At 47.2% G+C, this 15,217-nt stretch overlaps 1 protein-coding gene across 1 annotated transcript in view; it reads left to right on the forward strand.

The window, feature by feature from the left end:
- mark1 (MAP/microtubule affinity-regulating kinase 1) overlaps positions 1 to 15,217 on the forward strand; it is a 63,294-nt gene that overhangs the window by 49 nt on the left and 48,028 nt on the right. The window contains exon 1 of the mRNA XM_061726117.1: positions 1 to 442. This exon is cut by the window's left edge and continues 49 nt beyond it. Within this exon, the coding sequence (XP_061582101.1) occupies positions 398 to 442 (45 nt within the window). The 5' untranslated portion in view covers positions 1 to 397. The remainder of the gene's footprint in view (positions 443 to 15,217) is intronic.

The following is a 15,217-nucleotide window of genomic DNA, read 5'->3' on the forward strand; positions in this document are numbered from 1 at the left end:
ACTTTCACACCTCTCTCTCTCCTCTCTCCTCCGCGTTCATCCCTCCCTCCCTCTCTCCCTCTCTCTCTCTCTCCCCGCCTTTGTTTCCATCGTCTCTCTCTCTCTCTCTTCCTCTCCGTCTCCGTCTCCGTCGCGAACCCCGGGCCTGCCGTAGCCGCCGCCCCGGCCTCCCGCGCCTCCCGCCGGCGGAGCTAGAGCCGCCCCGCTGCAGCCGCGCCGCAGCCGCCCCGCGGAGACACGCCGGTGGAGCCGCAGCCGCCCCGCTGAGACACGCCGGTGGAGCCGCCCCGGAGCCGCTGGTCGCCACTGGTCGCCGGGCAGACATGCAGTGAAGCCCCGGGGAGGAATGCCGGCCCCGGCCTGAAGCACCACCCCCCCCCCGGAGGGAAGGACGGACATGTCCGGCAGGATGCCGCTGACCCCGGTCAGCGAGGCCGAGCAGGTGAGACCCCCGACCCCCCGAACCCCCAACCCGGGCTGAGCTGGAGGACTAGGGGCTTATCATTGACTGAATGGTTGTGATTTAGCAGCAACTTTTGTTAGGCTGTCACTGATTCCTTTTATTTTAACTGTTTTATCTCACTGTCAGTCCTGTTAAGTATGGAAAATTATACAAACGGGGCTTCATCTGCAATGCTATCATCCACATTGTAATGGGTGTGATTGTTATTGGAGGTTATGGCAGTGAGAGTTGTGTTGTCTCTGGAAGTGAGTCAGCTGATCTGCTGGATCTGTCCTGTAAAACAGTCCTGATCTGAGCTGGATCTGTCCTGTTAAACAGTCCTGATCTGAGCTGGATCTGTCCTGTAAAACTGTCCTGATCTGAGCTGGATCTGTCCTGTAAAACTGTCCTGATCTGAGCTGGACCTGTCTGTTAAACAGTCCTGATCTGAGCTGGATCTGTCCTGTAAAACTGTCCTGATCTGAGCTGGACCTGTCTGTTAAACAGTCCTGATCTGAGCTGGATCTGTCCTGTAAAACTGTCCTGATCTGAGCTGGATCTGTCCTGTAAAACTGTCCTGATCTGAGCTGGACCTGTCTGTTAAACAGTCCTGATCTGAGCTGGATCTGTCCTGTAAAACTGTCCTGATCTGAGCTGGACCTGTCTGTTAAACAGTCCTGATCTGAGCTGGATCTGTCCTGTAAAACTGTCCTGATCTGAGCTGGACCTGTCTGTTAAACAGTCCTGATCTGAGCTGGATCTGTCCTGTAAAACTGTCCTGATCTGAGCTGGACCTGTCTGTTAAACAGTCCTGATCTGAGCTGGATCTGTCCTGTAAAACTGTCCTGATCTGAGCTGGATCTGTCCTGTAAAACTGTCCTGATCTGAGCTGGACCTGTCTGTTAAACAGTCCTGATCTGAGCTGGATCTGTCCTGTTAAACTGTCCTGATCTGGTGGATCTGTCCTGTAAAACTGTCCACTTCCTGCACCGGTGTGTCCATGTCTGCATCCCCCGGGGAGATGTTCAGTTCAGGTATGGACCGGTGTCGTGGGGTGGGGGGGTTTACTGCTGTAACCTTGAAGCTGCTTCACCCCAGCATCATCGTCGTGCCGGTGGCCCGATGACGCCCAGCAGGTTTCCTGTGACTCTTATGTGCAGCCTCATGTCTGAGAACATGGTTGATCTGTCCTCTCTCTGCTGGGATATCTGGGGTATCAGGTAGGAGGTGCAGCCCAAACCCCTGCCAGGACAAGCCTTTAAACGTCTCCACACCGCTGTCTGATCACAGTCATCACAGCTGAACACGCGTCTCGTTACTACGCTGTCTTCTTCTGCAATATGGTTGAATTCTACCAACTGCCTCAAAACTGTCTTTTATCGTGGTTGAAAAACGAGACTCATCTGATATGATGCAGTACTGGAGTTGAGGGGGGATGATGGGGGATGGCACCCCCCCTGAAATCAAAACGGTCAAAATCATCCCCCCTTTCCATCCCTTATGTCATTTCATCAATGAATGTGGTTTTAGAGTCATTTAGAGTCATCACCAGAAAAATAACTTATTTGACAATTTTCACCTGTTTCAAGTAAATTTAAACTTGAAATAAGTAGGAAAATCTGCCAGTGGAACAAGATTTATCTTCTCATTACAAGCAAAAAAATATTGTTCCACTGGCAGATTTTTCAACTTATTTCAAGTGAAAATCTACTTGAAACAGCTGAAAATTGTTGTTTTTTCCAGTGATGAGTCTTGTTTTAAGTGTAATGAGATTTTTTTACTAAATTGAGACATTTTAACTAGAAATAAGACAAATATTCTTGTTAAGATTTTGAGTTTTTGCAGTGATCCATGTTACTTATCCTGTGAAGGACAGAGTCATATTGATAAGTTCAGAAAAGTGTTTTTTATTGTTGTGTTTTGATGTATTTGATGTAAGCCCAGTGGATATTTAAAGCTTACAGAAGGCTGCATTTAACTGCTGCTATGTCATTCCTGCAGTATTTCTGCAGGTGTTTTGGTCACTGCTATTATTTGTAATATATTATATTATTTGTAATCAGCACAAATTATCTGTCCCCATATGATAAAATCCACCATCCCCCTGATTTTTTTTTACAACTCCAGTACTGTATATATCATCAGATGAGATCAGATCATATACTATCTCCTCTTCCACAGGGTGTTGGGGTCCTGATTTTCATCCTCTTTTGTACTATCGTACTCTGTACGGATGAAGGACTGCTGTTGCTGTTGCAGAAGAATGTATTGATCCAAGGTGGTATTAGCATTCTGCAGCCATCTTGGTTGCTTAAATTTGTGGCTCTTGGACACTCCTGTAGGAGTCATCACATAAAGTAACACCCCCCTCCCTGTGGTAATTGTTCCTTACGTTCTGCACCAGTGGAAATGGCAGTAAGGAGCACCAGCCCATCTCTCCAGAGAGAATTGGTGCTAAACCAGTGGGTATGGTTGATAGAAGACTGGGCCCAAGGAGAGAAGCAGAAATCCCATCCTGGTGCTTTATTACAATATGGTTTATATGAGTCGATGCTTGTCAGATTCAGTTTAATTAGCTCAGAGTAAAGCAGTCAACTGCTATAGTAAGAGGTGCGTTTGGTTCCTGACTGTGTTGGCAGCTACCTGGAACCAGGCAGATGCAGGCGTCTCCCAAAACCGTGGTTCACATGCTGATGGGAACATATCATAGCAGGATCATCGTGAAGCAGAACAGATGTTTCCCCAAACCATCCCTTAAATGTGGTTAAGTCGTGTCATGGGACCACCAGAAGCTCAGCAGTCCATGATGGAGATGTAGAGGCCCAGCAGGGGAAGTTCACCTGTGTGTCCACGTGTATATTTATTAGGGGTGTAACGATACACTAATCTCACCATACGGTACGATACACCATATTCAGGTCACGATAACGATACGATATTATAGCAGTATTTTTTTAACTACCTTGAATGAGGAACATATGACTGGAAAAAATGGTCTTTTATTTGAAAGACACAAAATACAAAACAATGTTTGCCCTATTGTTCCAGTTTGTAATGCTTTATAACTGTTTAAGTTTTAAAGAGAAAGCCAGGCCAACCATTTTCCACAAACTGAACTAAAAGTAAATGTCAGGTTTGCATTATGATCTTCAGTTTCATACAAGTACAAATATTTAGCCACAAACTGAATAGTTTCTCTCATGTATCATTTGACTTTTTTCTTTTCCAGAAATGTAATAACTAAAATTAAATAAATAAATAAAAGTAAATAAATACATACAATTTTACATCATAAAAAGATTGATTCATGCTCACCTTATAAGTGTAAGAGGAGATTTATTTTAGTTAAGAAGGTTATTTTGGTAATTCAGGGTTGATTATTTTATAAATATATTCTTTATATTCTGATGTAAATCAGGGACTATAATGACACTAGTCAGTTTATCTGTAGTGATTAGTCTGTTTTAGATTGGGCGGAGTGATACGCCACAGTACGGCACTAGGTGCTGTGTTGATGTTCTAAAATCCTACACTGTTGAGGGACATTAAAGTACACTCGAACTCAGCAGAAGTTGTCCCCGTGTTTATCCTACTCACCACCCCAAAAAGGTTTAATTTAATAAGGTAAGGCTTAACTCTACACCAGCCTTACATAAGTAAAAGTTCAGAGATCAAACCCTGCAAGTCCCGTGATCGGGACCAAAACGGTACTAGTTTCTTCTGAGCGGAGGAAGATTTTGGTCCACGGGTCGAGGCGCGGTCGTTACTAGTCAACACAATAGATTAATATTAATAACCCAATATCGTGATACACTTTGTCACCTCCACGACACGTTTTGTGACGTTTTTGTATCGCAAAATTTCGTGGCACAATATATTGTTACACCCCTAATAGTTCTAAATAAAGGTGAGTTTGAAAACCCAGGACGGTTAACTAGCAAGGTTTAACCTGAGAGCGTTCAGAGTTGAAGACAAACAGGAACAGCGTAGCCGCTGTGGTGAACTTCAGTATGAACTCGTATGTGATGCAGGATGTGGGAGCGGGCCACAATCATCCACTAGTCACGGATTATTGTCTTTTATTAGGAAAGAAACTGCAGCAAAGCAGGTTCTAAACCTGTGATCACAGAAATTGATCGGTCACCGTCTATATGAGCTAATATCGTGCAGACGAACGCGGAGACTAGACGGGTCACGATTTGATTTGATTTTGATTCCATTACTTGTAAGATATTTGTACAAATACTCAGTTTTACGCTTGTTGTACACATGTGAGGTTGGAATGACCTTGGTTTGTCCGTGATGCTGCTATCCACACCATCATGACGTGTTCGGGTCATGTCAGAGGGCAGAAATAGCCTTTATTTAGATGGAAGCCTTCCATGTAATGTGTTAGGGTTGTTTTACCTCAGTAGTGTTCATTTCACTAGATTGATCCATAAATGTCCCAGCAGAGATGGAGAAATCCCCCTGTTGTCCCTGTGAGAACAGAACGCCCCTAGATCACAGCTTTTGGAGCCTATGGGGTAAAAATGTCTTGTGGAGTAACACGAAATAACTGAACATTGGGCCTAAGCTAAACTTACAACTTAAACCCACACCTTCCTGCAGAGAACGACCGATGTGATGAAGCTGACAAAGACTGGGGGGTAAAAAATAAACGTGAGCAGAGTCTGCAGCCTCTGCTATCCTCCACCGGGTGAAAGCAGAGTCTGCAGCCTCTGCTATCCTCCACAGGGTGAAAGCAGAGTCTGCAGCCTCTGCTATCCTCCACAGGGTGAAAGCAGAGTCTGCAGCCTCTGCTATCCTCCACCGGGTGATCACGGTGCTGAACGCAGCCCATTGTATGTCCTGAAAATACAATCAGCATCGGCCAAAACTGGGATCGGCAGGTCAGATCTGTCTGAAAACCAGGAACTGGAACCGGCTAAGAGAATGTGACATGTCAGAGCAGGAGAGCTGGGTAATGTGGTTGACGGGGTCTCTGGATGTGGGACGATGCAGCCTCCTCACTGTCAGGCTGGTGCTGGTGCTGATGCTGATGCTGGTGCTGGTGCTGGTGCTGGTGCTGATGCTGATGCTGGTGCTGATGCTGGTGCTGGTGCTGGTGCTGGTGCTGGTGCTGATGCTGATGCTGGTGCTGGTGCTGGTGCTGGTGCTGGTGTTGGTGCTGGTGCTGGTGCTGGTGCTGGTGCTGGTGCTGGTGCTGGTGCTGGTGTTGGTGTTGGTGTTGGTGCTGGTGCTGGTGCTGGTGTTGGTGTTGGTGTTGGTGCTGGTGCTGGTGCTGGTGCTGGTGTTGGTGCTGGTGCTGGTGCTGGTGCTGGTGCTGGTGCTGGTGCTGGTGCTGGTGCTGGTGCTGGTGTTGGTGCTGGTGCTGGTGCTGGTGCTGGTGCTGATGCTGATGCTGGTGCTGGTGTTGGTGTTGATGCTGGTGCTGGTGTTGGTGCTGGTGCTGGTGCTGGTGCTGGTGCTGATGCTGATGCTGGTGCTGGTGTTGGTGTTGGTGTTGGTGCTGGTGCTGGTGCTGGTGTTGGTGTTGGTGTTGGTGTTGGTGCTGGTGCTGGTGCTGGTGTTGGTGTTGGTGTTGGTGTTGGTGCTGGTGCTGGTGTTGGTGCTGGTGTTGGTGCTGGTGCTGGTGCTGGTGCTGGTGCTGGTGCTGGTGTTGGTGCTGGTGTTGGTGCTGGTGCTGGTGGTGCTGGTGCTGGTGTTGGTGTTGGTGTTGGTGCTGGTGCTGGTGTTGGTGTTGGTGTTGGTGTTGGTGTTGGTGCTGGTGCTGGTGCTGGTGTTGGTGCTGGTGCTGGTGCTGGTGCTGGTGCTGGTGCTGGTGCTGGTGTTGGTGCTGGTGTTGGTGCTGGTGCTGGTGCTGGTGCTGGTGCTGGTGCTGGTGCTGGTGCTGGTGCTGGTGCTGGTGCTGGTGCTGGTGTTGGTGCTGGTGCTGGTGCTGGTGTTGGTGTTGGTGTTGGTGTTGGTGTTGGTGCTGGTGCTGGTGCTGGTGCTGGTGCTGGTGCTGGTGCTGGTGCTGGTGCTGGTGCTGGTGCTGGTGCTGGTGCTGGTGCTGGTGCTGGTGTTGGTGCTGGTGCTGGTGCTGGTGCTGGTGCTGGTGTTGGTGCTGGTGTTGGTGCTGGTGCTGGTGTTGGTGCTGGTGCTGGTGCTGGTGCCGGTGCCGGTGCCGGTGCCGGTGCCGATGCCGATGCTGGTGCTGCTCTCCTCATCACTCAGCTTCACCTTCTTCAAAATCAGATCCTGATATGAACATATATCTGACTCTTGGACCTCTAACATAAAGGGTTATGATTAAAACTAATTAAACCTGAGGGTCAAAGGTCGGGCTTTCATTCAGCCCTGCTGGTTAAGAACAAAGTTGTTCCTCTTCTAATAGGAAAGCTACGGAAGAGTATTAAGGCCAGGCAGGACAAAAATTAAAATAATATTTTAGAGGAGGAAGATTTTATTTTATTATGCACTTCGAGAAAAAAGTTGAAATGTCGAGAAAAAAGTCGAAATGACGATATTAATGTTGAAATACAATTTCGACTTTATTCACGAAATTGTATTTCAACATTAATATCGACATTTCGACTTTTTTCTCGACATTTCAACTTTTTTCTCGAAGTGCATAATAAAATAAAATCTTCCCCTCTCAAATATTTGTTCTCCTGCAGGGCCCTGATACTCTTCCGTACGAAAGCATCTTGTGCTCAGTCGTTCCTTGTTCCCTGAGTCCCAGCAGAGTCGTGAGCACCCTTTACTTCCACGCCGCAGCTCCAGCCGGCTCCTTCTGTCTCTTTTACTATTGATTGTTCTTAAAATACCGGGCAGGAAGTGCTCTGAGAGCACGGGGAGCCGTATTAGCGTCAGTCTCGCTGGAGTGACTTTCACAGTTCTCCAGCAGGTCAGGATGGACGTTACACGGTTTCCAGGTTTCCAGGTTTCCAGGGTTCAGCCCTGCCTGGGATGGGTCTGCAGGTCTCATCGTTATGGTGTTGAGGATTAATTGCATAAATAATTTCCATCAACAACAGAAATCAGTGCTTCTCTGTGTTTGCTGTGTAAACATTTGACAGCTTTCGTTATCTTTCTTCTGAAAATCCAGCAAATTCCCTCTTCTGAGTTCCAGGAGAAGGTAAACTCAGCGCAGTCCTGAAATAATGGAGGATAAGCCCGTTCAGATAAACAGTTAGGGGTGTAAATGTTCTCACTTTTGGTCCTATTAAAACAATGCAGACCAACAACGAGGAGCCAGCAATGTTCCAACTGCACTAGTTACACGTCAGTGAGTAAAAACCAGCGAAGCTGCTGATGCAGATACAGCTGTTAGTTCTAGCCAGCTGTTTATCTGAAAGGTGAATAGATATGATTGTAACGATTGAGCAAAACATGTGCAATCCTCCCAGAAAAGTGTGACGGGTCCTGAGGGCATCTTTGAGGACGTGAGCCGCTGGAAAACCTCCTGCGTCCTGCAGAGCGCATCACCTCACCATGGAAGAAGAAGGGTTAAATACTAGGGCTGAGGATGGATTCAAATGTCAAGAATCGATTCGATTCCGATTCTTAAGATTCAGAATCAATTATCAAGATTTGATTCGATCCGATTCCGATATTGATTTGGGTTAGTGTTATTAAAACAGTTTTTTGAGCTGTTGCATGAATTATATGACTGTAGTTATGCAAAATATTACTACTAGTATTATATTGAGATTCAACAGCAAGTATTGGCAGCTAATGATGCTGTAAGGACCAATCAGCTCCCAGAATGCTGATAGAACTGCTTTCAGAAACATTGTGGGGAAGAATTACCCCACGATTTTACTTTATTCTTGAAATTGTATTTCAACATTAATCTCGACATTTTGACTTTTTTCTCGAAGTGCACAATAAAAAAAAATCTTCCCCTCAAATATTTTTTCTACTCCATGGCCCTAATACTCTTCCGTAGGCGCACCTTCAATAAGTGGCCTATTTTAAAACCATCTTCATATATAAGGCGCACTGCACGATAAGGCGCATAATATCCGGTAAAATACCGTCCTATAGTGGCTGGGGTTGAGTTACGTATCTACCTGATGGAGCAGCTGCGCTACAGGACATGCTACAAAATCCTACAGCAATTGCAAAACAAAAACAAGAAGAAAAGTACTGTAAGTCAACCTTTATTAACACTCCCAAAACAAACGCGGAGGGGAACTTTTCCAGTTCATCCCCGAATCCCTCAATCTTCTTCCGTGTCAGAATAGAACAGCTGGGCGAGTGCGGCATCCAACAGTCCCTGTCATTACCCGATGTGAGTCGCTACCCGATTTGAGTCACACATGCGCAGTCACGTCCAACATCGTCGGCCATCTTGGAAAGCAACATACGGCAACACCACTTGGACAAACTACAGTTACGTCGGCAGACTTGATAGACAAGATCTAAACACACACTTGTTTTGATATACACTACTCACAATAAGTTAGGGATATTATTATTTACATGATTGCTTTTCCTATTTGGTCTGAATTTTAATGAAATAAGTAAAAGTTACCTTTGATATTACTAATGATGAATGAGAAGAAACACCATTTTCATTAGTTTAATATTACCCTAAAAATTTAGACAATAAAAATAGTCATAGAGAGAGATGCATATGTTCATATTTTTTCAGTTGGGAATGGTATAAACTAACACATTTTTAACATTACATTACAATCATTTTACATTCATAGAGCTGGATTTGGATTTCCTATAAAAGTTTTGGTAATGAAAAAAGGCCAGGATTTATCTGATGTTTGATGTGCACTCTTATATTTTTATACAGACAAGGGTATCACCCTTTCTAGCTCTGTCCCAGCCCCTCCACTCCCGCCCCCCCCACCCAAACTGTTTCCTGTACTCAACTTATTGTGAGTAGTGTATATCAAAACAAGTGTGTGTTTAGATCTTGTCTATCAAGTCTGCCGACGTAACTGTAGTTTGTCCAAGTGGTGTTGCCGTATGTCGCTTTCCAAGATGGCCGACGATGTTGGACGCGACTGCGCATGTGTGACTCAAATCGGGTAGCGACTCACATCGGGTAATGACAGTCCTGGCTCCGTCTGTCACATACCCCTTTTACACCAAGCTGGTTCCAGGGCTGGTTCTGGGCTAGAGCCAGAGTTAGCACCAGTTCTTTGGTTTTACACAGCCTAAGCGCCAGCTCCTGGCTCTCAAAACGGGTGCTACGCCAGCCCCTTTGAGCTGCTGGGCCAGCTCAAAGAACCAGTTACGTCGGGGGCTGGGGGCGGGGCTGGGGACGGTGTTACTGAACAACCAAAGCAGAATAAACACGGAAGAGTGCCGTTTTTAAACAGCGGAGCGTTGAAGACGGTGGTTAAGTTAGCAGACTCTTTTATTATTACATCCATTTATTTAATAATGGATGTAAAACAGAAGCAGCAGTGGTCTATGGTACAATCCACCAACAGTAACGTCTGCGGGCACGGAGCCCGCCGATGCAGCGGCTCCCAGTCCGCGTCCCAGCCCGCGGGGAAGCGTTCCAGCCCCGCGACGCTTCCCCAGGGGCTTGGACGCGATGCTGCCGCTGCCTCGGCGGGCTCCGTGCCCGCCGAGGCAGCGCAGCTCGATCCATTTATTTAATAAAAATGCCTGGCCCGCGGGGATGCCTCCCAGCCCGCGGTTCTGGTTCTGGTTCTGGTACACCAACGCAGAGCCTACGGCGTATGTTACGTAGGAGGAGAGGAGAGGAGAGGAGAGGAGCTCCTGTCCCCCGGGGCTGCCGGCTGTGACGATCGACGCAGAGCCTACGGCGTAGGTTACGCGGCGACGGCCGCCGTACGCCGTACCCTACGCCGTAGGGTCGATTTAACGCGGAACCATAAATCAGCTCCGGAGCCGGCAGGCAGGCAGAAATCCCGAAATTTTCAGAGCAAATTTCTTAACAGGCGTTATTTGGATAAACTGAGCCCAGGTTGGGGATCTTAAAGGTTACTTTACCTGAAAAAATATTAAAACTTAATAAAGTGCCATATTAACAGCGCTACAGCTGAAATTAAAACAGCTTTTGGCTCTCAGCTTCCTGATCAGGGTGGGGATGAAAACGAGGGGGAGTGGTGACGTGATGACGTGGCTCTCTGGCCAGCTGCTGGGCAGCACCAGCTGTGTAAAAGCAAACGGTTCTTACTTAGAACCAACCGCGAACCGGCTCTAGCACCAGCACTAGCACCAGCCCTGGAACCAGCTTGGTGTAAAAGGGGTAACAGTTGCCATCATGCGAGTCAGCGGCACTGCTCTTGTCTTGAACGTCTGTGACGATTCCTGCCGGTTTTAGCGCCGTAACCTCGGCAACACCAACTACAGTACCCACAATCCCCTTGACTACAGTAACACACATTACCGTAATGGTCATATATAAGGCGCACTGCCGTTTTTGAGAAAATGAAAGGCGAAAGGTGTTTTATATGGTAACTGCAATTATAGGAAACTGAAAATGAGTCTAGTCCCGATCGATCGGGCCCGATCACGTCATTTTCAAAACATCAGCATCGGCCAAAAAAGTATGGGGAAGCGTGGCTAACAGAGAGCTAACAACAGCTACCAACGCTCAGATAAACGGAGACAATGTCTGAAAGTTTTAAAAAGAAAGAAAAGCTGTGGGAGAAAAGTGACTGTAGTGTTATGTAAATGATTATCCGTCACTCGTTAATCATCTTTTGGTCACTTTATTGACTCGGTGACAACACAGCACAGGGATGACGGACTGCTGTTTTGCAGGCTGGTGTTACGGTCTAAAGGGTCCCTCTCTGAACAACCACACTTGGTTCCTACGCTCTGCGTGACATCATTACAACACAGTGACAGAAAACAATAACAGGCGTGATGAAAAGCTGCTGCTATTCACTTCATGCTGTTGAGAATTCTGCACTAAAGTTAAGCCAAAATGTATTTCAATTTTCTTATTGATTGTGAGTTTGACTGGATGTCATTCCACTTTTGAAGTGAAATGTATTTACTTTTGTGATTGCACTATTGTGCACTTTTTGTTTTAGTTTACAATTTCATGTTTCTACATTTTGTGGCACCAGTGCTGATAAGCTTTGTTTTGATCCAATGATGCAGTCAGTGAAAAGAAATATATGTCCATGTTTGAGAGAATGGACAATAAAAGAAACTTGGGAAAATTTGATTTTTTTTTTTTTTTTTTTTTTAATTTAATTCATTGCCAAAATGTATCTGATCCGGAAAAAGTATCTGAATTGTATCGGGAGCCAAAAAAAGTGATCGGATCGGGAAAAATCGGGATCAGCAGAAACAAAAACTCAAGTGATCGGGATGGGATTGGGATCAACCCTACTGAAAATACTTCTTTTCTTTTCTAATCTTTCGTGAACCTTGAATGTTCAGTTCATGAGACTCCTGCTCCTTTAGGTGTCTCTGTCCTCTCTAGGACCTGTAGGTTTCTGCATTTGTGCAGATCTGCTGCAAACAAACTCACACTCATGTTCTCTAGAAATCAGCTGCTGTGCCGTCGCTATGGCAGCAGGACGTTTATGATGGGATTCACCCTGTCATCCTGGAAACCCCCTCCAGCCCTGCACCAGCCTGCACCACAGATGAGGCAGGAAGTTGCCCCCCCCCCCCAAACATCCCGGGCTGCTCCAGCCGTCTCTCCCGCCGGCGTTTCCTCATATGGGCCTTTGGTTTTTTGTTTTGAGGTTGAACATTTTTTCCACCAACCTAAGTGGATGCAAACGCTGGAAATGGTAGTTTGAGACATAATATTTACCGTGTCTCCTCATGACCTGCTCTGAGCTCGGCGTTGGGGCGGTCCTGCCTTGTTTATGATCCTGCAGGTTTCATGTTTGTCCTGCTCAAGGAGCTGCAGACCTTCGCCTGCAAGTGGCGCTTGGGAAGCAAACGGCTCCTATTTGATGTCAACAGAGCCATGTTGTCCTGGATTATGTTTTTTATATTTATTTATTTAAAGCTGTGGAGTATATTGTAGCAAGCTCGTTACCACTGGGGTCGACCGACAGGACAGAGGACACAGGGTTTAGTGCAGGAACTCCTTTATTCAATCACACCCCCACACGTGCACCAGCAGAACCTTCCCCCCAGCAGACCTCTTGCTGGTGTGCAGCTGCTCCTTATGAAGGCAGGCAGGGTGGTGAGGCCGATTGAGCACAGGTGTGCCCAATCGGCTGAGTGGCTGCTCATCCACCCTCCCACACACCTCCATCGCCCAACTCAGGCCGGGGACCATCCAGCCTAGCCAACCCTCCCCCCCCCGGAGCGGGAGAGGAAGCCAGGAACCGCCATCCGAACCTCCGGGCCTTCCAGGTTCGGCCGACTGCCAAGACCGGTCGAGAGGGCCGCTCTCGGGACTGGGCCCAGGGTGGCCTCGGGCCAGACGGCATCCGTGTCCAGGACCACCCCCTCCCCGACGCAGCACTGCTCCAGCAGCTGGTCCGCCTCCGGAGCTGGCGCGTCCAGGACCGCCTCGACGACCTCCGCCTCCAGGACTGCCGTGACGAACCTCAGGCGTGTCGCCGGGGTGGGTCGCGCTGCGGGTCCCGCCGTCGCTGGGGCCGCCTCGGGAGCCGTCACTTGGCGGCCTGCAGCCTCCGCCTCACAGCCTGCCGACTGCGCCGCCACCAGGGTCCGCTCCCCGCATCTGCTCCCCGCATCCCTGGTCCATCCTGTCGGGCCCCATGTTGGGTGCCAGTGTAGCAAGCTCGTTGCCACTGGGGCCGACCGACAGGACAGGGGACACAGGGTTTAGTGCAGGAACTCCTTTATTCAATCACACAGCCACACATGCACCAGCAGAACCTTCTCCCAGCAGACCTCTTGCTGGTGTGCAGCCACTTCTTATGTAGCCAGGCAGGGTGGAGAGGTTGATTGGGCACAGGTGTGACCAATCGGCTGAGTGGCTGCTCCTCCACCCTGCCACACATATATAATTGCATCTGATGGAGACCAGTGAGTTTAGCGTGTAAGATTTGATGACATGTCTGGCACATCCCCAGACCACAGCCAGTGATCAGCCTGTTTTTAAACTAATTTCTGTCATTATCTTTCACTGATTTGACCATCCAAGCTTCGTCCCCTACTGTGGGTGTGAATCTTTCATCATTTACTCCTCTTTTTTCTGAGGGTTTGTCCGGTTTACTCAAACCGTACTGAGCAACAGCAGACCCGTCAATAGGCTGTAAATGTAATCTGAGCCATAAAGATCTTCTTCCTGTTTTCAAACGGCTGCTTTCTTCAACTTTTATTGAACTTGTACAAATATTGGTGAGCTTGGAAAATCCAATGTTTCCCTGCCGTTAAGTACTTTAAAAAAAAAAAGATTACCGTAGGTTTAATTGGCTTGAATGGGACGTTGGAATCATGTTGGGATTATTACAAATGCTCCGCTTGATATGTAAAGTAACGGGCAGAAAGAGTCAGTAGAGGTCGATGAAGTAGTGAAACCATTACAATAAACTATTGATAGTAGTTGCAGGATTTACAGTTTGACGCTCATTTTCCGTCCCTCTATCTCCTTCCAGAGGAAGATGGCGTTATTGTTTTTAGCAGTAGTAAATACAAATAAAGGTAGATAAAGGCTATCTAACATATGGGTCAGTGAGTAAGGGCCAGTCCCAATACTCCCCCTACCCCTCGTTTTCATCCCTAACCCTAAATTTTGCGCGTTCCCGTGAGGGTAGTGGTGTCCCAATTCCTCTTTTCACCTTGGGGGAGTGGAGAAAACTAGGGCGAGTGGATATGAATCTGTCCCTATGGACCGAGGGCTAGAAAAATTTCCCAGAATGCTTTTCGTCGTCATTTGCGGACTGAATCCAAAGAAAAAAACATGGCGGACATTTCTTATTTTTTAGTGAATAAAATCAATATTTGGAGTTAGTTTCTGCATAAAAATGCGTTTTGATTACATTTCTAGCGAGAAATATATATTTTACTTTCATAATATTCACTCAGTGAATGTACATAATCACTCGTTTTCCCGTTTGCCGAAGATTACGCCAGAATAAAGGCTGATTTATGATTCCGCGTTACACCAACGCAGAGCCTATGGCGTAGGTTACGTACCGTAGGGTCTGTGTCGATGTAACGCGGACACATAAATCAGTTCCAGAGCCGGCAGGCAGAAATCTTGAAATTTTCGGAGCAAATTTATTAACAGGCGTAGCTACAACTGTTAGATTTCATCTATTAAACCAACATTTATCTTCCTAAATGATTTATTTCAGCCAGCGGTAATTCTCCACAGAGCTGCAGGTTTCTCCCCGGGACGACGGCGCAGGGCGATCACGTCTGTGATCGGGGTCGGCGGCTCTTCTCATCTCCGAAAACATCGGGTCAAATTTCTTAACAGGCGTTATTTGGATAATCTGAGCCCAGGTTGGGGATCTTAACGGTTACTTTTACGCCTGAAAAAATATTAAAACTTAATAAAGTGGCATATTAACAGCGCTACAGTGGAAATTAAAACAGCTTTTGGCTCTCAGCTTCCTGATCAGAGTAGGGATGAAAACGAGGGGTAGTGGGAGTATTGGGACAGGCCCCTGGGAAGATTTCAAGTGCCCTAAAATCTGTCCCTTCTTTTTTAGGGGTAGTGAAGAAAAGAAGGGCGAGTGAAAGAAAGTAGGGGGTGTATTGGGATTGGGCCTAAGTCTCGCAGCAGTTCCTGTCACAGTTCAGAAGGAAACAGGCTTTTTCATGGGCCACAGCCACACAAGAGACAGCTAACCCCCAAACAGTCAGTTAAATAAACATGTTGGTAGAAATACACAC

The sequence above is a fragment of the Cololabis saira genome, chromosome 1 (genome assembly GCF_033807715.1).
Source record: "Cololabis saira isolate AMF1-May2022 chromosome 1, fColSai1.1, whole genome shotgun sequence".
Taxonomy (NCBI): domain Eukaryota; kingdom Metazoa; phylum Chordata; class Actinopteri; order Beloniformes; family Belonidae; genus Cololabis; species Cololabis saira.